This window comes from Populus nigra, chromosome 9 (genome assembly GCF_951802175.1).
Source record: "Populus nigra chromosome 9, ddPopNigr1.1, whole genome shotgun sequence".
Classification (NCBI taxonomy): Eukaryota; Viridiplantae; Streptophyta; class Magnoliopsida; order Malpighiales; family Salicaceae; genus Populus; species Populus nigra.
The window spans coordinates 3,913,635-3,941,206 of NC_084860.1; the positions used below are offsets into that span (position 1 = coordinate 3,913,635).

At 32.8% G+C, this 27,572-nt stretch overlaps 3 protein-coding genes across 5 annotated transcripts; 1 reads left to right on the forward strand and 2 right to left on the reverse strand.

Moving 5' to 3' along the window:
• Positions 1–536: 536 nt before the first annotated feature.
• Positions 537–10,703, reverse strand: LOC133702585 (splicing factor U2af large subunit A-like). 3 transcript variants are annotated; one of them, XR_009843770.1, is made up of 19 exons: positions 10,547–10,703; positions 10,239–10,414; positions 9,945–10,052; positions 8,761–8,828; positions 8,048–8,130; positions 7,918–7,962; positions 7,768–7,827; positions 7,003–7,063; positions 6,792–6,904; positions 6,004–6,119; positions 5,674–5,772; positions 5,439–5,514; positions 5,098–5,186; positions 3,405–3,471; positions 3,230–3,328; positions 2,752–2,833; positions 2,111–2,178; positions 1,536–1,876; positions 537–1,005 (listed from the first exon to the last, which is right to left on the reverse strand). XR_009843770.1 is itself a non-coding variant. In XM_062126890.1 (18 exons), exons 1-18 carry the CDS (start codon positions 10,613–10,615, stop codon positions 1,739–1,741), a joined length of 1,617 nt encoding a protein of 538 aa, XP_061982874.1. In that variant the 5' UTR covers positions 10,616–10,703; the 3' UTR covers positions 1,517–1,738. The 3 variants fall into 3 exon arrangements, 2 of the variants coding, with proteins under 2 accessions (XP_061982874.1, XP_061982876.1); XM_062126890.1 differs by lacking the exon at positions 537–1,005 and having other exon boundaries at positions 1,517–1,876; XM_062126892.1 differs by lacking the exons at positions 537–1,005; positions 7,918–7,962 and having other exon boundaries at positions 1,517–1,876.
• A 10,375-nt stretch (positions 10,704–21,078) lies between these two features.
• Positions 21,079–23,167, forward strand: LOC133703408 (CBS domain-containing protein CBSX5-like). The gene is made up of 2 exons (XM_062127894.1): positions 21,079–21,566; positions 22,262–23,167. The coding sequence occupies exons 1-2, from the start codon at positions 21,208–21,210 to the stop codon at positions 23,079–23,081; spliced, it is 1,179 nt and encodes a 392-aa protein (XP_061983878.1). The 5' UTR covers positions 21,079–21,207; the 3' UTR covers positions 23,082–23,167.
• A 288-nt stretch (positions 23,168–23,455) lies between these two features.
• On the reverse strand, positions 23,456–26,516 carry LOC133703407 (uncharacterized). The gene is made up of 3 exons (XM_062127893.1): positions 24,413–26,516; positions 24,112–24,202; positions 23,456–23,795 (listed from the first exon to the last, which is right to left on the reverse strand). The coding sequence occupies exons 1-3, from the start codon at positions 26,387–26,389 to the stop codon at positions 23,605–23,607; spliced, it is 2,259 nt and encodes a 752-aa protein (XP_061983877.1). The 5' UTR covers positions 26,390–26,516; the 3' UTR covers positions 23,456–23,604.
• Between the last annotated feature and the right edge of the window lie 1,056 nt (positions 26,517–27,572).

Sequence of the window (27,572 nt, forward strand, 5' to 3'; positions counted from 1 at the left end):
TATAGTAATGATAATAATAATTGTGATAATAATAATAATAATAATAGCAAAGATAATAATAACAATAATAATAATTATTATCATTATCATTATCATTATTTGTATTATCATTATTTGTGTGTGTGTAACTGTTGTTATGTAAATATTTGGATAAGAATAAAGATAAAAGTTGTTGTGATAAGTATGTGTTTGGCTTGGAGGTGTGGTAGTTTATTTTAAAATATACAACTCTCATAAAGCACAAACCACAACTCACAAAAGCAAAAAAATACATGTTTTTTTATGTGAATCCCACCAAAGAAACCAACCACACCTCCAAACCAAAAGCCAATCTACAGTGTGAGCTAACAAAATTATTATTGTCGCTTGTCCAGAGATTTAATTGTTGCCAGCCTTCCCAGCAGGCAACTGTAGAGGAGGCTGAAATAATTGACCACTTCAATATGCACGACATTGGAACAAAACATGATTATATCTGTAATGAAAAGGTCACCTTATTACACTTCAATATGCACGACATTGGAACAGCAGGCAACTGTAGAGGAACCTTGTGCTGGCTAATATTTTCACGAAACCAATCTTATTACACATCCTAATATTTGTGGCTAACAGATTTGAACATTTGTTGTAGGCCTCCTCTGACCTAGCCAAGATTATTTGCTTCCCTACAGCACTATTGGTTTCTGCAGACAGGATTTGGATCACTTACTGATAATTAACCCACTTGAAGCCATTATTGTTTGCCAAAACTCTTGATTTACCTCTCTTTATCATCTCTTGTTCGAAATGTTTCTCTGTGTAATCTGTTAAAAGATGACATGCATGCTTTCTTCAGCACGATATGTTTTTCCCTGAAATCTATGGGAGATCAAAGTTCTTTTAGGCTTGTTAGTTCAGCAGCTTGCTTCCGAGATTTTTCTCTACTGTGGCTGGCCTAAGCTTTCGCCGTTTATGTTTCAATTTGTGACGACAGATTCTGTAGTCTTTTTAATTCGTTGTCGGACCCTGTCAGCAGAAACCCAATAACCAAAAATCAAGTACAGGATGCGAGAGAGACTAGGTGTCTTAGCCTCTTAGGGTTTAATGGTGTTGATTATATCCTGCTCATTATTGTTTTTAAAAATATTTTTAAAAAAAAATATATATCAAAATAATATATTTTTAAAAAATTATTTTTAGCTGGCAAATCAAAATGAAATACCAAAACTATTAATTTAAAACAACAAAAAAAAACCTCTTAGAGTGATGGATGAGAATTCGTTGAAGATTCTGGGTTTGAATGATGGGTTATTGGTTTTGCAACATGAAATTTGACAGACAGAAATCTGAGATTTGGAAACTGGTTGATCGGAGGACGGGTTGATTGGCTTTTGCGTATGAAATTGAAGGATGAAGGATATGGTGGCTTGAAATTTGAGCTTGTCGTTCGATTTGTCGTGATAGACTACAAGGGGTATGAGAGGGATAAAAAATATATATTTTTAAATAAAAAAAATATTTTAAAAAACAATGTCAGTACTGAAACATGTACTTACCAGTACATCTACATTATGTCAGATTATGCTCTTTGTTCGCTGTCAGATTATGCTCTTTGTTTGCTGACAGTTGACACATAAAATCATATTTACATATCCGAGACCTCTCCGCATGAAGTAGCTGCTAACAGATGGCAATAAATGATTTGATAATATAAATTGCCATATAGAACTTAAGAATGGAAATGATGTTCCTAAGTTCACTAAAAACCGTAATCCCCATTGTGATACTTGTCTTCTGGATAATAAGACGCGTTGACAGTATTTCCTCCAAATTTCCTCCCATTTAGTGCATTTCTTGCATTTGCACAGCTACTGGTATCGGAATACTCCAAGAACACCTGCAAGATACACGAGTACAGGGTGCTATAAAATATCTCATATTCTCTGGTGCAACTAACTTCAGTAGAACAGTTCCTCTTCCTCTCAAACTGGGCAGTTAACTTGAAAATTTTTAGAATGAATGGCGGATGCTTTCCTAAGTATTGGTATACTTGTGAAGAAAGCTAGACACAGATCTCAACACTATATATACAGGAGGTTTAAAACAGATGCAGCACAAGAAAACCAAATACCTTTCCAGCACCAGATATTTGCTCTTCAGTCTGACTTGGGCGAGGAATGACAACATTGATCAAGGTTCCTAATCACAACCAAGCACATATTATTATTTGCAATATGCAGTAATAAACTGCACAAACAAAAGAACTACATACATAAGTTGTGTGGTTCAGGGTCAATAATTGGATGTTAAGTGTTAATGAATAAACTGTCAAGGGTGTAAGAAAGCAGTTGAAGGGTGAAGTGTTAGAAATGTTTAGTTTTTGTGTACTAAATTAAGCATAACGGTAGGGTGCAATTTAAAAATAATAAATTAAATTAAATACAATTTTAAAAAATAAATATAGAATATCGATGAGACCCAATATTAGGTGTAAGAAAAAGACAAGAATGAATGATGATTTGAATAAAAATTAAATAGAGAAATTAAGTGTTAACCCCTTAAAGTTTTTCCCATACCCCTAAAGTTTCCCAAACAAGGTTAAAAGAAGTCAAGGTTTACAAGCAAAGACTCAACCCCCTTTAATCCAAAACCAAACACAGCCTTGTTAGAAACAAGCATAATAGCAATTTCCATGATAAGAACATTTTTCTGCATGGTAACATATAGTCTGTCCTAGTCTACAAAAGTAAATTTTCATCATTATGTGCATACCAAATTTACAACATTCTTCCCGCATATCTTCTAATATTTCTTCATACTCTTCATCGTCTGCTAGTACTTCCATTGCGATTGCCTTTATCAGAAAGAGGATAAAAGAGAATTAGATTTATCAATCATTCAGTCAGCATACATCCATTACACCAAGGATGAAAAAACTGATGGTTAAACAAGGTGTGCGTGAGAAGGATGGATGATCTAAGTTCACTGGTGCAATATGCAAATATCATATACATGGGGACAAACATCTGGACTATCATGGCATGCATTATCTGGGGATGAAGGAACTGGGACAAGTGAAGGAAGAACATCAAAGTGCTATAGAAACAAGCTTCCCTTCTGAGCATTCTGGAGATCTGTTTATTTCCTCTTCTTCTCCCCCATTCTTTAAATAGAGGGTTATGGTAGTGGTAAGAGTAAGAGTAATACTAGTAAAGAAGAAAATAAAATCACAGACTAGAAAATATGGCACCTCAGTTAAGCATAAAACTTTAGATGGAGAGTGTGAAGATTCTGCCAATGGTATCCCTACTCCAGGAAGATTCATAACACCAGCTTGCAGGGCCATTTTCTGCAACCCAAAACCATATGAGAGCCCCAATCATAGTTTTACGATTAAATAAAACAGAAGAAACGTATTCTTTTACCTGGATAGCTATATGTTGCTGAGCTTGAGCTAATATATTTTCCTGTTCCGACCTGGACTGCCCACCACTGTTTCAGGCAACATGCATCCACTAAGTGTACAGAAATAATGAACTAAAAAATTAATGCACAAGTATAATCTGAAACCACACATGCACATTTTCTCATAGCTAAGGGTCTATGGAACAAACAGCATGTAGGTGCAGTACAAGAAATTTATGTTTCTCTGAAACCAATTTTTCATGTCCCTTCATGCTTTACTATATCTTCTCAATTGTAATGAATACAACACATTCTTCGTTCCTTTCTTTATTGTGGCTTGTTTTCACATCACCTGATTCGTGTGAAACGAGGGATGGAAAAATGAATTTCATTGACAGAAATGCATTAATTTATTGCCTTCAATTTACATCCACAGGTCAAAATGAGTCCGTTTTAACTTAACTGACCTAAACGTGTGGATTCTCAAAATGTAAAAACATCTTCAACTTAAACAAGGAAGTCCATGGGTTAATTATTCTCAAGTCTCCCCCCCGCCCCCCTCTCCCAAGACACGCATGTACATCTTTTGTCTCAATCATTGAGTGATACATGAGATTCACTTATACCCATCAAACTTCAAGAGTTAGAGAGGCAAACTGTCCACCCTTTGCTCATAGCCTTTGACAACAGATGCGATACAGAGACAACCAGCTGCATCGCCAAAGTTGGCAATGTCCCCTCCACAGTCCAAACAACCCTACCAGTTAGGTGTGTGATGGTAGTGAGATTAAACAAATTGCACAAAAGAGCCATGACACCTCGGAGAGGGTTAGTTTTTTTCTTTGAGGTCTCAAGAAAAGTCATGGACTGCTATTTTGTGCATCTCTCATGTTCCAGTCATGTCTAGATATTCCTTGTGCTTCTTTTTATCTCCAATATCTTATTTGGCTTCTAGTGTATATGGGGATTAATAAACCTAGAAAGGTTAAAACAAAATCACGGTCAACAAAAGCAAAGATTTCTAGCTTTTCACTGAAAATAAAAATATAAAGGCCAAATAAGAATACAATTGCTATTTGATTGAGAAAAAATATTTTCATCCCCCTTTGAAACCAATCAAATTTATCTGAATAATTCCTCAAAAGTTTTATGTTTCACATGACCCACTTAACACCAATCAAAATTATTCATGGGGACATCCTCCAATCAGCAATCCATACTGATTCATTAGAAGATTGATGAAGAGGAAGGAAAACATAAAACACCTCTTGTTCTCCCTGTAAAAGCACAAATTTTAATATTCGCACTTGTACGCGAATGCACAATTTCTGTTCTCATTGCACAGTTTCAACATTAGTGAATCTCAAATGTCACTTATCATTTTGGAATCTAAAAATCCCTAAGTCTAAGGAAATCAGCAACACAATAAGACTACACTTCCAGTAAGCTTGAGAGACCAGATTGGTTTTAAATGACACTCCTGTCATAGACGGGCATAATTTCCACCAGTGCCAATTTTGGAAAAAAATCAGGGACAACCAAGTTTTGTAAAAAGAAAATCTGCAAAAACTGACAAGCCTGCCCTATAAAACCATAGCAGTACAAGCATGTAGAAAGGTAACATAAAAAAGGAGCATAAATTTTGATGCATGCATGAGGAATGATAGTGTAAATTCCAGGCAAATCTTGGCTCATTTGACTAAAAAGACTAACCTTTCAGTACCACGACGGACAGTTAAAGTTTTATCTCCCATTTTCAAGCCATTTAGAGCAGCACATGCAATATCAGTCACTGCAGGATCCTGAAGAGCTTGCACATTATTTCACCAGTTAGGAAAAAAATAAATGACACCCCAACATTATACCCTAGTATTTATATATATAATCTAAATCAAGCAAGACAACAAAGGTTTTAACAACCAATTATAAATCCAACCTAAGATGAGAGAAGCTATATTGAATTTCAGCAATCAAGATACTATTCAGATCAAAACATAATATGATTTAGCTGTTGAGACAGATACCAAATGAATGTAATGCTTGAATTCACTCACCTGATAGACACAGAAACCATATCCTTTAGAGTTCCCAGTGTCTCTATCCTTCACAAGGTCAAAACCACGGAGAGGTCTGCATAGATCAAAGGCAACCATTGCAACAGTTAAAACATCTATTTAGCATACCGACTAAAAGAGATTAGATTAATAAATATGAAGAGCAAAAAACACAAAGAAGACCATTGCAGCAAGAAAATTGAAAATGAAAGACAAATATGGTTGAACTTCATACCCGAAAGACTCTAGCAGCTCTCTTATCTGTGTCTCGGTAAAGTAATATGGCAATCCACCCACAAAGACACGATCAGGCCCTTCTGCTCCGCTAATTGTACTGAAAATCAGATCATAAATAAGGAGACCAAAAGTAAAGGAAGATCCTTCAGCTCAATGTAAAATCCATCTGTGCTGATGCAAATGGACAATGGCGTATTATACTAAACAAAAACAATAACACAATCAGCAAGACAAACTCCTGCTGAAATTAAATAATCATTAATGCCATATTAATGCAAATAGATGCTTAGCCAATCTTCAGATTAATAATGATGAGGCACTTGCTTACCCTGGTACGAGACCAACAGCGGCTAAGTTAAGGAGAGGACTTGGTTGACTAGGACCTAGTGTTGCAGCCAATGATGGATTATAGTCTGTAGGCCTCCGAACTCTCACAGCAACCCCCTGGAAAGATCAAAGATGCATGAACTTTATGAGATCAAAGATCAAGCAAAGTAGTAAGGACAAGTAGAAATGAATTTATGAGATTCACATCCATGAAAATGAAGGCAATAAATATTAAAGCATATAGAAACTTTTTACGTAGCTCTTCCCCAAAACATCTTAAATTCAAGCCCCACAGCATGTGGATAAAAAGACCACCAAAATATATCATTATCCTAACCAAATATTTGCGATAGTTCACTCTTGCCAAATAGCATACTAGGTCAATTCATGAATAGTTAATCGTTGTCAAAGGATACACAAGAGCTTTTATACATCTAAAAGCACATTTTCTTCATGAATAAGATAATAAGCTACAACCTACTTAACCATCTCCTGCTAATACTTCTGCTAGCTGAAGCGCGAAGTCTCACACATAAAATAAGTTAACGATGGTCAACAAGAAAAAATTTGGCAAGCATAGGTTTAAGAAAACTAATATGTATCATCTTCAGTATCAAATCCATATGCTAAATGAGTCTTATCCATCAAACAAACATTTTTCATTTAATATTAAATTAATACACCTGTAGTTTTGAGGAAAGAATTATATAATAATGCAAAATATCACATATTGCTCCTTTACTAACACTATGTGACAAGAATAAAGGAAAAAAGTTTAGAATCATTTGCCTCAAAAATAATTCCATCTAATGTCATTGCATTGCTTGCTTCTTCTACAGTTCTCATCTCCACGAACGCGAACTTCTTCTCATGATTTATGTATACATTCACCACAGCATCACCTGCAAGTGAAAACATCGGATTGTGCACCGCGATTAAATGAAAATGTTAGAAATACATCCAGAGGAACTCTAGTGAAGACATTGACAAGCTCAACTACCTGGACCAGCAGCATTTCCTCCAATTGAAGTCATAACATGGCTGAAGAATGTTGCGATTGTCTGTTTCAAAACATAAGAAACCATTTAATGCTCCGATACTGCAAGGAAATCACCCTAAATACTGGTAAGAAACAAGAAAAGAAATATTCAAAAGATTCAAAATGATAAATCCAATCTCTTGACTGCAACCAGTCATAGAACATCATGAACAGGCAACCTTAAGAAAATATAATATTATATCCCCTCAATACATAACAGCGAGAATGTTAGACCCTGACATGTAGCTGCATCTACAAAAATTTCTCAAAGAAATCATTGGACATGGAGCTTTTAAAACAAGATGTCTTCAAAGATCCACTTATTGAACTAAAATTGTAACAAAATAATACTGCTTGGAAAACAATTAGCCTTTTGAATGCTACAAAATCCTTTTACAACATTCGTCTTAGAATTCCCAAGGCATTGGTCCTTGCTAGTTTTTAAAAATCAAATAACAAGGGGGATAACTCGTAGAATGCACTCACAACATAATAACCATGAAAATTATAAGAGATAATTAAAAAAAAAGTTGCAGTTTAAGAAGATGCTGGCAATTTCACATAGGAAACAAAGATGGTGACAAAAAGACAATGTGAGAACAAACACAATCATGTATTTATAAAAGCATTTTGCAATGCTCAAATTACAAGTTCTAAATGTTGAATGTAAACATTTTATAAATGTATTTAATCGCACAAACAGCAAACCAAAAAATGAGATTGAACCTGTTCGTTAGCCAAGGGGGGGAGACCACCAACATATACACGCCGTGCATGCCTTGTAGCCTATAAGATAGAAACATAGAGAATACGTGACAGAGATTCCATAGATAGATACTATTTACAGCTACTTAATAAGCAACATTGCATATCCACCTGCTGGGTCATGGCATGGGCAGGCATTAATGGAAGAACTCCAAACTGTAACACGTAATAAGAGAAAATCATATGCACAAAAGTGCACAACATATACATCAATAAAAACAATGAAAGTTGTGAAGTGCACCTGTGTTGTTCCAAATTGTAAAGTGTTCTGTATCATTCCTGGCATTGTTAGAGGAACACTTGGCAGTTGCCCAGCATCATTAACTAAAATGAACAAGTAATTATAGAGGAATAAGTCAGGGAGCCAAAAAGATGAAGAAATTCTGCTATTTATAGATTAAAAAAAAACCTGCTAATAAATTTAATGACATCAGATGTATGGAAGTTCAGAGTTATCAACTTCGTCATAAAGCTAGATAAAGAAGCCTATCTCATACCTAAATTACACGATTCAAATAATAAAGAAATGAATTCCATCTCTGGAGATGCCAGGGAAATATTTGTAAGTCTACCAAATGGCACTCTTGTCAGTTGAGGACGAACAAGATCCAGCTAACTGATGCATTGTTCTCTGTTGACCATTAATCTACAGTGGTCACTCCGATGGGTAGCAGGGTGGGACATGTAGCCCAACATTGCCTTCTTACCCAAGTGATAAACATAAACACAAACAAACAACAGACAACAACCAAACAACAGAATGATGCTTCTTAGTTTTGGTAGTAAACAATAGATAAAAACTAAAAGGAAATGAAATTAAGGGTCTTTCAAAATAAAAATTAAAAATTGACTAGAATGTCGTGGGCAATAGCAGGCTGAAAATATAACTTTAAGAAACCACTTTACTTGAATGGAAGAACCTATGTATACATGAGGCAGAAACTAGATGCGGACCTGTCACTGCAGCACCAGGAAGCATGCCCACCATAGATGGAGCCATGTCAAAACCACTTTTCCGCTTGCTGTCAACAAAATTAACCTTAAGAACGTCATTATGAAACAATATAATCTTTAAGAATTATTATTTGAGCTTTGACATTTCAAAAAATTTAGATTAATGTTCCATACAAGAATAAGATAATCAAAAAAAGGTAATTAATCAGAAGAACAGGGGAGAAAAGAAAGGAAACAGCAATAAAATAAAAAAGATTAAGTGATGCTGACAACAAAGGAAGCAAGATTAATGTCTTGAGGTAGATAAGGATATTTCTGTAATTTTCAGATTTGATGGAAAATCTAAAAGTTTTCCAAGTCCAGGTTATTTTCTATTTAGTATTCTATTAGTTCTAAAGTAATTAGCTTTATTAGGTTTTTCCTATTCTACATAGATTTCTTATATAGAAAAGTATGTCTTTGTTGGACTAGGAGTACGAGCATCTCTATATAAAGGTTCGTAGTGTTTCAATATTTTAGGGACAGTTGATGAATTAAATTATAGCAATTTTCTTTTGATTGCGACTCAATCTCCCCTTGAGTGTGACTCCTAAGAGCCTAGGTGTGAAGCTTAAGTTTTTCCATGCTCTAGTTGTGACTCCGAGAATCTATATGCATCCTTCCTCACATTCTAGCATTAATCCACAACATTACAACCCTAAACAACCTCTAAGAGTCAGATTCAGAACAGCCCCCCAAGGCTGTTCTGCATCATTAAGATAGCCAGAAGTGGCGCACCTGGAAATTCATATGATAGAAAAAGCAGATTAGCATGGTAAATCATAGTAAAAAGTTGCAGTTTTACTATGTGTAAGTGAGCTAAGTGCAATTTTAACCACAACAGCAACAGAAATTGCAGTTATATTTTTCTAACAGTCAGTGCTATGAGAAACTTTGATTGTACTGAACACCAGCAAACCTATATCACGGTTCGGTAGCCCCCACTTTCCAACAGCTGTTTAAATTAATTAAAAGGACCAGCTAACCAGTAAGCAAGCCGGCAATCTACCCAATACATTTCATTACATATATATATATATATATACATATATATATATATATATGGATGGATGGATGGATGGGTATGCATGCATGCATGTATGTATGTATGTATATTGCACATTAACATTATAGAAATCACATACCTTTTTGAAGGCGAACGCGACCTAGATCGATTCCGAAATCTACCCTGCGATTGAGAACTTGATCTACTTCCATTCCTTCTGTCTCTATCACCATCATAATCACGGTTCCTATGAAAAGAGCAATTATATTCATAATCAAAATATCATTCCCACGCCAACAATCAACCTAAAATAGATAACTAGCAATAATCTCATAACTAATGAGCTCAAAATTCAATTAAATATATCCGAACAATGATAAAATAACACGACAATGAACTTCATATAGCAAAAAAAAATTGCGAATATTCTAACCTATGATAATTTCGATCGCGGCTACTCCTTTCATGACGGTCAAAATCACCAGTTTTTTCTCTTCTTCTATCATCTCTCACACTTCCATCCTTAGAGCCTCTATGATAGCGGTCATGATCTTTTTCCCTGCCGCGAGTCCTTGACCTATCATGTTCAGATTCACGAGAACTGTGCGTCTAACATAAGAAAAAGGACATAAATTATCTACGGAAAATGAAAAGGGGGTGTACTTCTAGTACAGTTAGAGTTTTAAAATTTGTAGAGAAGAAACAAAGAAGAAGAAGAAGAAGAAGAAGAAATGGTGGTACCCTGTAACGGGAGACGCGATCAGTGTGATCATCGCCATTTTCATCGAATCCTGCTTCGTTAGAAGACATTGTAGCTTAAATTTTGAGAATTCAAGAACCCTAATTTTGATTTTGATTTGAATCCTGGCTTAAATAGAGAAGAAGTGAAATGGATTAAAAAACAAGCCTTTCTTGTTTGCAATTGCGTGATAAGCCCAGATAACAATTAAAATAGAAGCCCATGTTCAAGGCTTAAGCTTGGTTTTCTTATGTAAAGGGCTCAAATGTCTTACCTTGTTTCACCAGCAAATTATTATTATTATTCTTATTCAGTCCTCGATTCTTGCTTATTAAGTAAGATTCTAAAAGGCGTGGAACCATGTAGTTTCTCCATGCCTTCACTTATTAATATATTATATTATTATAATTATTATATTATATTATACAACTTGTTTTTTTGCTTTTTTAATGAATTTTTTTTATTTGATTTAGTTTGTTAATGTTAAAATTTTTTTATTTAATTATCAGATTTTTATCATACGGATCCCAGGTTTGATGGGTTAACATGATTTGACGAGTTAATCCGAATTTTTTTTCTTTTTAATTAATTTTTTTCGTTTAGTTTAGTTTGTTAATGTTAAATTTCTTTTTATTTAATTATCAGACTTTCATGATACGTATCTTGGACTTGATGAGTTAACTTGGTTTGATGGGTTAACCCAGTTAATTCTGGGTAAACCTGTCAATTTTTTTTCTATTTAATTATCAAACTTTTATGACGTGGATCCCAGGTTTTACAGGTTAAACTAATTAATTCAGATTTTTTTTCTTTTTCTTCATTAGTTTTTTTCTTCATGTTGGTTTTTTTTAATTAATCTATTTAATTATCACACTTTTATAACACGACCTTGTAGCCAGACCCACATCCAATATTCTTGGGTTCGGTGTTGCAGCTAGACTTACTTAAACTAGGGTCATGCAAGTTTGATGTTATTATTAATATTATTTTTAAGTCAGGCGTTGCAACTAGACCCAAAACTCTTGGGTATAGCTTTACAGAAAAACCTAATACTTTTAAATCTTAATTTTTTTATATATTTTTTATGCAAAAAAAAAACCCGCGGCATCGCGCGGGTCACATAACTAATTTATTATAAGCAGTGTAGGTTTTGGGTTTCGGGTAAAGTCTTGTATTTTTCTTTTTTTAAGAATAATAACTGCTAGTTTCTTAAAAAATATAAGACAATGTATAATAAGAATTCTAGAGCTAAGGTGGTGTTTGGTTTATTGTTTCTCTTTTCTTATTTTTTACTGTGAACAACTTTAATAATAGTAACAGATTTTGTAAACAACAACATTTAAATTTATGTTATTATTTTGAATTTCTTATATAATATATTAATTACAACATTATCATATCATCATTTTTATCATTATCACAACAATAATTATGATTATAATATCATTACCACTATCATTATAGTTGAAATTATTGTTTTTATTTTTCTTCACTATTATCATCTTTTTTAATATTATTGTCATTACTACTAGACTCAATTCAAGGCTCAGGTTCTGGGTTTTGACCAGGTTATCCGGATCAATTTTTTTTTTAATCAATACGACGTCGTTTTAGTAAAAAAATTCAAAAATCAACGGGTTGCAACTGGGGTTTTGATCGAATCACCTGATCGATCAGATCACACCGAGTTTTTCCTTCCTCTATTGTTTTTTTAACCCAACCTGATTCCAATTCCGAATCAACCAGCAGAATTTTAAAATTATGATTACTACTATAAACTACCACCATCATCTACAAAATCCTCACAAGCAAATTATGAATATTTTTAATGTTATTATATTATTTTTATCACTTTTTATAATATCATCATCGCAAACCATAATTATCATTATTTATTAATAAAATAGCAATAACAAAAAAAAAGTGTTGCAATCTTAAAAGTTAGTAAATTGATTTTTTGACCAAAAAAAATTCAAACAGTGACATGGAAACATGAGTTTACAATCTTAAAAGCTCCCAAACAATCTAACAAGGAAAGTAGTATATAATATAACATCAGGGAAGGAAGGTGTAGCTGATTTGTCGATGCACTAGCATCTGCAGTTCTTAGGATTTCTTACACTCTGGCATTGATGCAAACTGGTTTTTTTTTTTTTACCTAGATATTTTTTAAAATTTATATTTTCTTTTTCATTCTATCTTTTAGTATTTAGTGGATTAGAGATTAAGCATTATAATTTAATTTGTTGTCATTTGCTTTATATATAATAATCTTAATTTCTTGATTCATATCACGAGTTTAGTGGATTAGTCTGGTTGACTTGATTTTTTTCTGTTTTTTTTTTTTTAGCTTTCAACATTGAGTTGATTACTTTTTATGAGGTTATCTTGATCTTATAACTTAGGCTACGAGTTTTGCAGATTAACACGAGTTAACTTTGATCATTTTATTGTGTCTTTTTTTAGATTGATTTTTTTTTTCAATTTCATCCTTCAACAATGATATTGGAAAATGGGTTTTATAATTTGTTTCGATTTGTTTTCTATTGAGTTATTCTAATCCTATGACCCGGGTCATGGGTTTTGTGGGTTAACCCAAGTTAATTTGGTTTTTTTTTTTATTTTCTATGAGGTTATCTCAATCTAATGACACAGGTCATGTGTTTGACAAATTAACTGATGTTGACTCAAGTTATTTTTTTATTCTTTTTTTAATTGTATTTTTTTCAGTTTCATACTTTAATATTAGGTTGATTGGGAATTGATCTTTATAATATTTTTTTAATTTATTTTTTATGAGGTTATCATAGTCTCACAACCCAAGTCATGAGTCATGAGTTTAGCAAATTAACTCAGGTTAACTCGAGTCTTTTTTTGTTCTTTTTTTAATTATTTTTTTTTTCAATTTCATCCTTCAATATTGAGTTGATTGGGAATTAAACATCTTAATTTGTTTTGATTTATTTTATATGAGGTTATCATGATCTAATAATCTAGCTAGTGGATTTAGCAAGTTAATTCGGTTTTACTCGGATCAATCAAATATGTTATCATCTCAATATTTTTTAAAAAATGATGTCATCTTGATTTTTTTTAGTTCGACTATGTTTTTTATAATCATCTGGGTTACATTTAGACTCTCCAAATCAATCAAGTCACATTGAGTCAACTCTGATATAATTTATTTTTTTATAAAAAAACATCAATGGATATTGTTTTTACTTTTAATATAAAAAAAAAAATTGACCAAACCACCAAACTTGTTTTCTCTGCAACCCTCTTGATTTTTCCTGTTGCTTCCACGAGAACTGCTGTGTGAGAAATGGCACCAACTATGTATTATGGCCTCTTCAATGTCTATTGGTGTTCCAATATTGTTTTTTTTTTTTTTTTTGGATATGCAGAATGATACCCTCTCCATCGCAGCTGTTTTCATCTCTGATGATCAGATGTTTTGCTTTATCCATAATTTTTGCCGGTTTCCACAGGCAGAGTTTACTTATTTTATTCTTTAATGTTTGTTTTCACAAGATGCATTCCGGTATTAATTCCCTCTGAATTTCATCCCATTTAGTTCATTTCTTGCCTCTGCATAGCCAGAGTATCGGAGTACTCTAGGAACACCTGCAGGGCATAAAAGTGTGAAATTATTTTGGGAAAAAATTAAATATTTTCTCAAAACTAGGGTGAGAAACGTTCCAATTCCTAATAAAGTTGGTAATCAAAAGAATTATAAAATGAATCCTTATGAAATTATTGATATACTCGTGGAGATAACAAGACAAAACTGAAAATTCAATGAATTCAGGTTAAAATTAGATGCAATAAGAGGAAATCAAATACCTCTCGAGCATCAAATGTTAAAATACAGGGTTTTTTTGTATTTTAATACTAAACCAATAGCAATTAAAAATACTTTTTATAAATTTTTTTTTAAATCACAACCATAAAAATTATCACAATATCAAATACTAATTTGATTGGATTATGGTTGAAATATGAGTTTCTTTTTAAATAATGATATTTTTGTAATATTTATGAAGCGGGGAGCAACAAATCTTTTTTTTTATATAAAAAAAGGTGTGAAATTAACAAAACAGTTTTCTTGAAAAAAAATTGAGATTCAATGGCTATTTACTCATTAAATGTAAAAATAATAAGAAATTTGTAAATAATCAAATAATTTTTATTGATTTTTTTGGACTGTCATATACAGAATGTAATAAAATTTAGAATACAAAATATAATCTTGATTAAACTATAGAATACCAAGTGTAATTATTCCTTGAGTAAAAGAGATGGAACAAACCATAATGTAAGAATTTGATAATCTATAAACTAATTGTGATATATTTTCTTAAAACATCATGTGAGTTCTAGAAGCACACGCGCTTGTAGCATTTAATAATATCTTTTGTTTCTCTGTGAAAAAGGATCCACTCGAATGATTTTGTCATAAGATTTATACATGCCATGGGCCCACCATGTCATAACTCGTAAATTAAGATGCCAGAGGCTTCAACAGATTTAAATGCTTCTCGCGAGGAATTTGATCACGCATTCTGCGCTTGTGTGGCGCCCACCCCGTACGTACAGTGAACACAGGTTTTTACGACTTGACTAGACAAACAGAGGATGACGATTTGTTTATTAATAAAATATATAGGACGTGGAAAAGATATTATAGCACTTGAGATATATTGCTATGAATTGTAATAATAAATTGAAGATTTCATCCTTCATTCAATTAGTTTAGAAGAATAAATTCAGGGTTCAATGCGATGCATTTGTAATTTTTATTTTTAATGGGATACCAAAGTATTTTTATTTTTTTAGAACAGTTAAATACTTTCACTATATTTAAAAGAAAAAACCAGATAATTAGTTGTTATGGACTTTTTTGAATTTTCATGTATTTCACATTAATTAAGGCTTTTTATGGGTTTTTTGAAATTTAATTTAGGCGTGTTTTGGGGTAGTTTTTGAATTTTCATGCTGGGTATTACATTATATCTAGATTGAAAGAGAGGTAAGTATCCATCTAAGTAGTGGCTTAATGATAAGAGTTTGAGATTAAGGGATTTGTTCCATTTGTGATCTCAGGTTCAAGTCATGTGGTTGCTCACATGATGATCACTGAAGGCTTACATGGTCGTTAACTTCAGGACCCGTGAGATTAGTTGAGGTACACGCAAGCTAACTTGAACACCTATATTAAACTTAAAAAAAAAAGTAAGTTGATATTTCATTTTAATTAAAATTATCTATTTTTTTTAAAATTTGTCAGGTGGGTGCCATGCACGGAGGTGCCCATGGAAGGGTTCCATCATGCTTAGACGATGCGTCTGACTGTGAAAATTTATCTTTTGTTGTATTATTAGATTTCTCATAAAGTCCTCTTTCTCTACCAGCAGCGCATGTCTTGTTTTTCTAAATAGATTTATGTTAGAGCTGTTCTCTCTCTCTCTCTCTCTCTCTCTCTCTCTCTCTCTCTCTCCCGCCTCAAAATTCACACATGACAATTAAAATTTGAGGGTAGTTCCTTTACTGGAGATATTTAAAGTATCAATTCTTATTTTTATTATTTTTTTATTTTTATTTGTAGTTTTTGTTTTGTTTTTTTTTAATTTCGTCAAAATCTAACTTTTTTATTTTTTAAATTTGATTTTTATTCTTATTTTTTCTTTATTTTTCTCTTATCTCTTTTATAAACTTTTACTTGTTTTCAATTTCATTATGTAATCAAAATATTTATTTTTTAATATTTGATTTATTGAGAATTGAGCTTTAATGTTTTTTTAAATTTATTTTTTTTATTAAATAATTTGAGTTATGAATTTAACAAGTTAATACAGATTGAAATTTTTCTCATTTACTTTTTTGTTTTTATCATTTGGCATTGCTTCTTTTTTAAAATATAGCTTATGTCAGCTTAATATTATTTTTTTATATATTTTTTTATTCAAACCGTTAGGAAATGGAAGGCAAATATAGTTCTCAAACTAGTTTGGAATTGATATTAAAAGGTGTCATAGTTATTATGTCACATGTTAATTCATAAGTTTATTGTTGAATCAGAATTTATTATTTTTTATTGTTTAATGTAATATTATTTTAATTTTTAAAAAAATATATCTTAAATTTTGACCTAAATAGATTTTGAACAGTTTAATCATATCATCAAAGTTATAAACATCATGCTAGCTTACCTATATTTTGTCATGAATTTACTATGTAAATCGTGGAACCAAGTTAATAACTTAGCATGTGTTTTACTTATCTTGACATGAAAATTTAATCGAGGCATGCCATGACGTGGACAGAGGCCTGGTAGACAGACGTGTCGTTTCACTGTCAGTTGCACGGGCACTTGGTGCACCTCCAAATCTCCTTGTCTTTTGCCTGAACGCGCCTAAATATAATTCTTTTTATACCATGACTTGCCTGCAACATTTTTATCTGCCACGTCAGAACACGTGGTGGACCCAACGACTAAAAACGTCATTGCTGAGACAGCACTGGATTAATTTGTACAGGGCTTTTTCTTTCATTGATCCCTAGATTTTTTTTTGCCGGTTTGGTATTGCTTTTTTAATTGTGTTTGTTTATTGTTTTTTTAATAATTTTAAAATATTGATGTGAAAAATAAAATAAAAATTAAAAAATTATTTTAATATATTTTTAAATAAAAAATATTTTAAGTTGCTAGAAATTCTTACCTTATCTTATAACATACAAAGATAATATTAATATTTATAGTTCAAGTCACCTTACCTTATCTTATAACATACAAAGATAATATTTATAGTTGAAGTCACTATAATTGTGACAAATAATTATATATCTTTATAGATATAGAAACTATATAGTAGTTTTCAAGGGACGTAATGTGGTGGCAAAAGATTTGAGATCTGCATAGCAGGTTTCAAGTTCGAGTTAGGATGTGCATCTTGTATAAAAGCCTGGGACAGCCGGTGTTTTTCTCACTCACCTGAGTCCACAAAGTGCACTTTCCAGAGGTGGTTTCCTCCAATCCAAAAAATTATATAAAAAAAACTAAATAGAAGTTGGTTTTTTGAAACCCTTCTTCCCATTTTCATATTAATTTATATTTACCAATTCTCAGCAAGGTAACAAAAATAAAATATAATAAAATAGCAGTTTTCAATCACGGCTGTGAGAAAATGTGAAAGTGATTGGATACCAAACAATTAATTTTAAAAAAAAATTATTTTTTTTTAAATTACAGCCACATCCATTACCAAACATGATCTTAGTTTTCTCATCTAGTCCCGTGATGGGTGTTCTATAAATTAAACTTTGTTTTGGGGCTTCCATAGTCAAAAATGTACCAAGCAATTTAACAATATCCTCGTAAAAATTAGAAGTCTTATCAATGTCGCGTGTTTATTTTGACGGTTTAACATGTTTAATGTTTTTTTTAATATATTTTTTAGTAATTTTAATATATCTATATTAAAAAATAAAAAACTATTTTAATACCTTTTTAATTAAGAATCATTCTTACAAGAAAACCGAACACGTAACTGAATTATATGCATCAAGCCTGCATTTTTCTACAGCTTTGATGAGCTACGAGACAGGCTACTAGACACGTGTTGAAAATGGTAGAAGTAAATGGTCAGAGAAGCCGGCCTAGCGGGTTTCCCATGATAAGTTGTGAAGGTATTGACTTCGTATAAATTTCTCTTTAGATAAAAATCATATAATATAATAAACATCTCACGTGATATCTTCCCATACCCTATCACAGACTCACAGTGTCGATGACCGCCCTCACTCGGGCCATGTTGATTTGTGCAGTGCGAGAAACAATGGGCAAGGGTCGCTTGAAAACAAGATCCAATCTGTATTTTTTAAAAATTTATTTTTTAAATATTTTTAAATTAATTTGATGTATTAATATTAAAAATAAATTTTTAAAAATAAAAAAATATTATCTTAATATATTTTTAAATAAAAAAAATTTTAAACCACAATCATAATTCCAAACAGATCCAAAATCACAAAGCCTTCAACAAACATTTTTTTTAATTTTTAAATTGGGGTTACCGTTTATTTCTTTATTATTAATTTTTAAATTGGGGTTACCATTTATTTCTTTATTATGATAAAGAAAACATTATAAAAAAAAAAAAAAGAAAGAGCATCCTCATGAATTTCTATTTCCATCGAGGTTAGTCTACCTACAATAAGATTGAAGTTCGAAGACGTGAACTTATTAGTTGAAAAATTTAACCCAACCTCTTTGCCATTTTAACTTTTATTGCCAACAGGAAAAGAAATGAAAAGAACAAAAAGGGTCTATCAAATTAATGAATATTCAATTTAAAAATTTAAATTCTTGGATGATATGTAGAAAACAGTTTTTATATTAATTTTATAATACATTTCTTTAAATAAAATTTTTAATCATAAAACTAGTATGAGTTTACTCTTGTGGGGTAATACAATTAAAAATAAATTAGTAAGATTAATTTGAATATATTAAAAAAATCATCTCAAATCACTCGATGATTTTCTCAACAAATTTAAAGCTCTTCTGCTTCATATTTTCAGTAGTAAAAATCGCAATCCTATTCTTCTTCCTCGTCCTTTTCAAACATGTTCTGTAACAAATAGTGGAATTAAAGAGTGCTGATTCTAAGATAGAACACGGCTCCTTTTCATATACTTAGGACGACAATGACTCAAGTGTAGCGAAACTTGGCTGAGCTGCTGCCACAAGCTAGCATTGTGAGGCCATGGAAACTCAAGCCATCTACTTCACGCTAAAATTAACCAAATTAAACAACATATTCGAAAAGATATGCTATTAGTCAAGTTCAGAAAAGAAAAAGAAAAGAAACAGGCATGCATGCCTTTGATCTATTAGTCTGATGAGTTAGAAATTGAAAGAATATTCAAGAGCTCGATGGAGGGAAGAAACCATGGCTGATCTCTCTGTATAATTAAGGCCTTCTATCTCACTGTTAGTAACGTTAAAGAGTGACAGAATATGATCATCGATCATGGTTGCTGTGAATCACATCTTGTTCTTGTTCTTGTTCTTGTATGGAAATATCTCCCAGAAGAAATGGTCCTGGGATTTCCTTGGTAGAGACTTGCTATCTTTCTGCAGCAAGCTGGCTTGATGTAAGCTTTCCAGCAATTATTCCAACCTGAAACTTGGCTCCGTACACCTTAATCATGCGAGAGACCCGTAGCCTTTGGTTTGTGATAAGATATTAATTTTAAAAATAATTTTTAAAAAATAAAAAATATTATTTTAATATATTTTCAAATAAAAATTATTTTAAAAAATAATCAACATTGTACTCCTATCAAATCACGCATGAAAGAATCAGCATATCTACTTGGATCTTCCTTTTTTCATGTATTTGAATGTTCATTAATTGTGGGACACAATGGGGTTAGATATCGGATTCCAAAACGTCAAGTACATGCTAAATCTTGTGTTTAGGTATGGGATTTGGGTTGACAAAATCAACGGTTTCTATTTTTGAAATCCAAACCACGATTTTGGTTTGGATTTAAAAAGAAAAATAACTACAAATTAGGAAAAATAAACATTTCCATCGTCAACTAATAAAAATTAAATCTTAAATATATTGTATTATGTTACCTGTAATTTGAAGGCAGTCCATCCCCCCTCTAAAATGCCTTCTCAAAATCAAAATCACACGGTAGGGATTCCATTCTATAAAATCCAAATACTCATTTATATAACTTAAATTAAATTTGAAGTCGGATTTTATAATATTTATATTTTATTTATAACCTATAGAGTATTTTTTTTATATTCATACACAACCCAAAATTGTAACTATTTAAAAAAATACAATCATTTACTAGATGGTCCAATAATAAAAACTTGAGATCAAGAAATTTGCTCTCATGTGATCTCAAGCTCAAGTCATGTGGTTGTTAATATGATGGTCATTATAGGTTTACATGGTTGTTAACTTCAGGGCATGTGGGATTAGTCGAGGTATACGCAAACTGGTCCAGACATTTACATTAATAATAATAAAAACTATTCAAAGAGATACTCATTTATATATATATATATATATATATATATATATATATATATATATATATTTTGCATGTGTGATACTAATGAATGTATTTTATATTAGATTTTATATCAGATTTAACAATATTTATATTAGATTTATTAACCATAAAAAAATATTTATATAAAATCCAAAACAATAACTATATAAAAAGACATACTTGCTCTTTCATGTTAGTCTGGTTTAAATATGTACTGGATTTAAGACTGTATTTAAACTTGAAGAAACGATTGATTGACGTTGCAGTTAAGACTGTATTTAGATTCATTGAACTTGAAGAAAATATTAAATTAATATTTTAAAAATAATTTTAATATATTAATATTAAAAAATTCTAAAAAATATTTTAATATATTTTTAAATTAAAAATACATTTAAAAAACATTCGATACCTATCTCACCAAATTTAAAAAACACTTTGCTTATAAATAATCCAAAACCGCCTCCCTTTCACATAGCTGCCTCTTCTCTCTCCAAACCACACCATCAGGCCGTCTTGTTTCTCCAGATTTCTCTCTCTCACAACTCTCTCTCTCTCTCTCTCTGTTAAATTCTTTCTGTGCATGGCAGTCAGTATCTTATCTAATGAGGTATCTGACCTGTGTCTTGGAAAACCTGCGTTGAGCTCTCTGTCAGCTTCTGCAACCGTCGGTGACGCGTTGTCTGCTCTCAAAAGATCTGGTGATTTGTTCTTAAGCGTTTGGAGCTGTGATCACCTTCACCATTGCAACTCTCCAATATCGATCCAGGTTGACTTTGAAGAATGTAAATGCGTTGGCAAGGTTTGCTTGGTGGATGTGATTTGCTTCTTGTCTGTAGAAGAGAATTTGAAGAATCCGGGAAAAGCCCTTCAAGAACCGGTCTCTGTGCTTTTAAATTCTAAGGTTCCTGGACTTGTTAGGCACCTGGAACCGCATGCCAGGCATGTTCATTCATTTCTTGATTTTTTTTTCTTTCTGAGATTTGGATTTTCAATTGCTGATTTTTTAGGGAATTTGGAGTTTTTTTTAATGTGGCTGTCACGGAATTGAATATTTTTTATGTTTTTTTTTCCTTGTATATTTTTAATTGTTATCATCACACCACCAACTATATTGTTTTACTTGTTCATTGTTAGGTTACGTATTGGTTGAATATTTTTTTTCTTCAAAAAAATCTCAAGCTGACTTGAAATGTCCCCACCTAAATTGTCCGTGTCAAGAATTTGTCGCTATTAATTTTTTATTTATTTGAAACTTCAATGTTTATAGATTTTTCATGTGATGCATAACACTTCAAATCTGGATGAATTTTATATGCGACAACTAAGTACAGGAATTTAATTAATCACACGGAAAAATTACATAAAAGGAACAAATTTTGGAGTGTTTGATGTGTGGCTGCCGGAGAGCGTTGTGGCTCAACATCTCTTTCTGTAGGGTGAACTCTACATAAGAAAGGCGTGTTGCCATAAAGAATGTAATTATTTAATGGATTTGACAGTGAATTTACCACCCTCGCATTACTATGACTGCAGTTGTATCTGTTTTTCTTTGAGATTTTCCGATCTGTTTAATCTGTCTCAGTCGTAATCGTGTGTTTTTGCGCATCTAATGATTTTCTCTTGCTCTTTCTCAGCCTGTTGGAGGCCATAGATGCCATCCTTGGAGGGGCACTGAACCTTGTGATTCCACTTCGCAACCCATTCACAAGAAAGCTGGTATACAAATCCGCAGCCAACTCCACCCTCCACAACAACCGTGAGTACTGCTGGCTGGCTCAGGAAGACATAATCCGTTACCTCCTCAACTCCATTGGCCTCTTCTCTCCAACTCCAAACCACACCATCGAGTCCCTCGGCCTCATTGACTCTGAACCCTTCTTTACTGTCCATTATGATGACCCTGCCTCCTCTGCATTGCCCTTGATCTCTCAGTCCCTCATTAAACAAACATCTGTAGCCATTCTTGATACAGATGGTAAGTTGATTGGCGAAATCTCACCATTCACATTGAACTTTTGTGACGAGACAGTGGCAGCTGCAATCGCAACACTCTCTGCTGGGGAGTTGATGGCTTACATAGACTGCCGTGACCCACCAGAGGACCTGTTAAGGTTGGTGAAGGAAAGACTGGAAGAGAGGAATCTAGGACCTGCTTTGGACTTGATAGAAGAGGAATCAGGAATTTCATCATTGTCATCGTATTCATCTTCTTCAGATGAAGAGTTTGGAATGGGAAGGAGTGGGGGGGTGTCTGGGCATTCAGCAGGGGTGAGGGGTACCGCCCAGACAACCGTGTGCTATCCATGGAGCTCGTTGGTGGCAGTGATGATTCAGGCTCTTTCACATCGTGTAAGCTGCACATGGGTTATTGAAGAGGATGGCACTTTGCTTGGTGTTGTCACCTTCGCAGGAATGATTAAAGTGTTGCGGGAACGTTTGAAGTCAATGGCGTGAGCATTCAGAATCAGGCACTTAAAAAAGGAAGAGCCAAAACTTTGATTTTACGCCAACATTCTGCTCAATGGTTTCTTTTCTTTCAATTTAATATTTTATAATTTTGAAAACATAGCATCAATGAAAATGGACATCACAGAACTGGGATTGGTTTGACAATGAGACCTTCTTATGATGGACTGAATTAACTCAACGCTTTACAATTTAACAATTGTAATTCGAAGAAGAAAAAAAATACATAATGGCTGTGAATTGAATTTTAAAAATTACTTTTAAAATTAACATATTAAAACGATCTAAATATACCAAAAACAAATTAAGGAGGAGACAGTATCAGTTACTTGAGGATGATGAAGAATGACTCGAAAAAAAAATTAGCAAGACCTTTCCTCCTTTTATTTTCTCATCTGGGTATTGTTTTCTATACATAGAATACAACCTAGCTGGTGAACTGAAACTGGAAAGAATGAGGATGGGATACAAATGGAAAGCACTGAAACAATCAACTGTTGCTTCAAAGTGATTACAATAGCCTATGATTGAGCTCAGACGTACATGATAATAAGGCTTCTCTTACTTGAAGATTGTTAGAGTCCATATGAAGAGCATCTTCATAGAGCCTCCTTGCTTGCTGCAGCAACTTCACTTTCTCTCTACTATTAGTTGGCCGTAAACGGGATCTCTGCTGCAATACCACACCCCATCTATACAAGGCTGCAATCCACCATTGTTAAAAAGTTCAGTATAATTTTATACTTTCTTGACACACCACTTTTTTTCTTTTTTGTTCCTTCTGAATGAATTCAATTTATTGTTGCACAAATAAAAGCACTTTATGCTGGCAATTGAACATGTTTGAATGACGATGATCTTATCTTTGCAACTCCTACATTGCCGTTCTCCTAAGAACTCCAGGTAAGACATGATTCTCCCTTTGCGATTGTCTTAAATGGATATCATCTTTTGTCAAACAGATCCTTCCAGTATAAGTTTATAACTCGATCTACTTTTAGTAAAGAAAAAAAGTTACCATCTGGTGCGTAGACATTGCCTTTGGACATCATGGCATCAAATTTGTCAATTGCAGCCAAGAACACCTTTTCAGCATCATAAGCAGCTTCCTGAAACCCAAAAAAGATTGAAGATTCAGCACTGGATGTTAAATTGTTAAAAGTAAGCTGCAACCTGAAAGGTTATTCCTGGAGTCCAAATCCTAACTGAGGTAATTACATGGACACTTGTACAAGAAGGGCCAAACCAAGCAGCCTTAGCAGTACATACAGAATCAACAATAAAATTATAACAATGTCAAGGTGCCAGTGAACACTTACTGGTCCAATATCTGCAATCAACTGCGCACGAAAGGAGAGGGCAAGGCCCCAATTGTACAAGGCTCTCACATCATTCCCATCAATCGATAAGGCCAGCCTATATTTTCTGCCCGCTTCAACTAGGAGTTCTTCACACTCTTCACACACATTTACAAGTACAGATGCTATTTTATCTTTCTTTATTACCTGATCATCTAGACCTTTGAGTATTCCGCCGTGATCATTTGCATAAAACGGATCCCTTCTTGAGAGGAGAGTTCGCAGCTCGCGACTAATCTTTAATTTTAGTTCTCCATGAAGAAGATATGTATTGCCCAACTGGCCGACAGCCAACAGACTCATGGGCTTCATGGCTATGGCTTTGGAAAGTAACTTCGCAGACTTGTGCAAAATAATTTCTACATGCTCTTCATCACTCCTTCCCCTTAGAAACTCCTTGGCTTGTTTCAGAAGGTTGTTAGCTTCTGTAAGGTGCCTATCAAACACCATGTCATCTGAAACCACTGAAGAAGAAGAAGAAGACGAAACAACTTCACTCTCAGGTACTGACTGGTGATCACCTAAATGCAAATCATCATCCACCCACCCTTCTTTGAGTTGAGACCTGTAACTCTCATCTTCACTCATCTTCCAGGTGTGTGAGGATCTGTAAGCTCTGGAGGATTTCCTGTACATCTGCTTTTGTACGAAGTTAGTTTCTGTTTCCATTTGTTCTAAACTGACACCAAAATCCACTGAATCAAATAGATTATCCTGGGATTTCCATGTTTCAGTTTCATTATTTTGATCCATCTTCCAATAAACACCATGATTATCCATGAACTGCAACCTGTTATTTTGGTAACGATACTCTTCATTATTAACAAGTCTTTTTCTATCCCCACCTACATCCCCCAAATTCATCTTTCCATTTTCTGAAACAATTCTAGTCCTTTGACTATCCAAATTAAAAGCAGACTTATTCATTGAACCTTGAGAAAACAGGAAATCCCTATTCGCTTTCTCATTATCAACAGCATTAAGAACCTCTTCTTCAACAACTGGCGTCGAGTTATTTCCTTGAGCTCGATCATTTTCCACACCCTTCGCAGTCCCCTGCTTAGCAATCTCTTTCTCTTTCTCCTTCACTTTATTACTCTTTGAACTAACCGCTTTCTCTCCAAACAAACCCCCAACAAATTGTAAAAACTCAAACCCAACTTCACCAATCTCCTTACCTTTCATACATGAAGATGATTTCTGATTCTCAACTAACACACCATTAACATTTCCTGAATTAACGATATTTGCCTGGACAATATTTCTCGCATTCAAAGCCGAAGCCTTTATCGATTGAATCACATTAACATAATTCTCCAAATCACCTAATTTAATTTCTTTAGAATCAATAGCTCCCTGTATATCATTCTTCAAGTCACTAGCTTTAACATCAAAACCATCAAAAAAACCCACTAAACTCCTTAACCTCTCACTATAAACCCTAAAAAACTCCTCTTTAGCTTTTCTCTTAATTGCATTCACATTAAACTCGTTAAAACTCCCCCCACGTACAAACCCAAAGGAAAACCCAACAGCAAAAACCAAAACAGAAGCTGGAAACACTATAATTGAAGAAACCCTGACCCTAGAAATTGCAAGGGCACAAAAAATACCCAATATAAACATAAAGACATGTTTTTTATCATCGATTCCTATAGAAACTAGAAAATTCCTCAACTGGGTTGACTCACCCGAGTTGACTGAGTCACCACCAATGAGTCCCATGTCGTGCCAGCCATTATAAGTGTCTGAAGCAGATGCTTTGATTGGAGAGAAATGTCGGGGGTTGTGAGTAAAGAGAGGGTTTTTTGTATGGGAAATGCGAAGGAGGGATTTTTTATTTTCTCGAAAAACTGATTGAAAATGAAAGAGGAAAATTGAAGGAGGGGATTGTGGAGCTGCGCAATTAATTGGGTTTATAAAAATTAGGGTTTTCATTTGGGAATTTTGTTGATTGAAGTGTTTGAAGTGGAAATTTTCTGTTTGTTGTTACACCTGCAACCCAAGAGGAATTTTCAGTTGGTTAGTTTGCTAGGCACATTTAAAGAGAAGAGAAGTGGAGGAAGGGACCTCAGAGGGAAACAAAGAAGACGACACGTCGTTGAACATCATATGTTCTACTTCTACCCTCGTAATTTACTAATTACAATCCAACTATTCTTTAAATAATAATAATAATTTAAAATAAAAAAATTATATGTTTTTATATTATTTTGACATTGTTTTTTTTAAAAAAATTAATATATTTTTAAATAAAAATACTTTAAAAAATAATATTTATCATATTTTTTAAATAATCAATTGATATTTTTTGATGTTATATTTATATTTCTCGCATGTTATCTTGTAATTAAAAAGAAAAAACTAATTGTTTTGTCATATTTTTCCTCGCAAATCTTTGTAGTCTCTCGTAAAAACAGTAGGAGGTTGATTAGAATTAAGTACTCCTCTAATATTTTAAAATTTTAGGGTAAGAAAAGGAAAAAAATGGATTTTATATTCAAATGTAATATTTTTTTAATTTGTAGAACTAGAAGACTATCTTTATAAATATACTAAGTTTGAAAAATATATTTATGATGCGTTTCCGTATTCTTCTACAAATTTATTTTTTATTTTTTAATTATAAAAAACCATTTAGATTCCTTAATTTTAATTCTAATTCCTTTTTTTCCATTTCAAATATTTTATTTTTTATAATCAAGCGAGTCAACTTAATTCGAGTTTGATGTGCCAAAACATTATTTATTTAAATAGTATTTGAAAATATAATTGAAATTATGTTTTTAAAAGTTTTAATTTTTTTATTTAAAATTATTATTTTTTTTATATCATAATATTAAAAATAAATTTTAAAAAATAAAAAAAATATTATTTTGATATAGTTTTAAAAAATACATTTTAAATCAGAATTATTATTATACTCCTAAATATTTTTTTTATTATTATTTAGGTATGCACTCACGAAGGGCCAGTGTTTTGAGACCCTTGCATGATCTGGCCCTCAAGCATGAGCGGGCCGCAAGAGAATGGAAGCTTACATCCTACTAGTCTCGGTTAGGCCCAGCTCTTGACTGGCTAAACCCTATGCATCGCCTGGTTTCATTCTTGACTTCTCCTC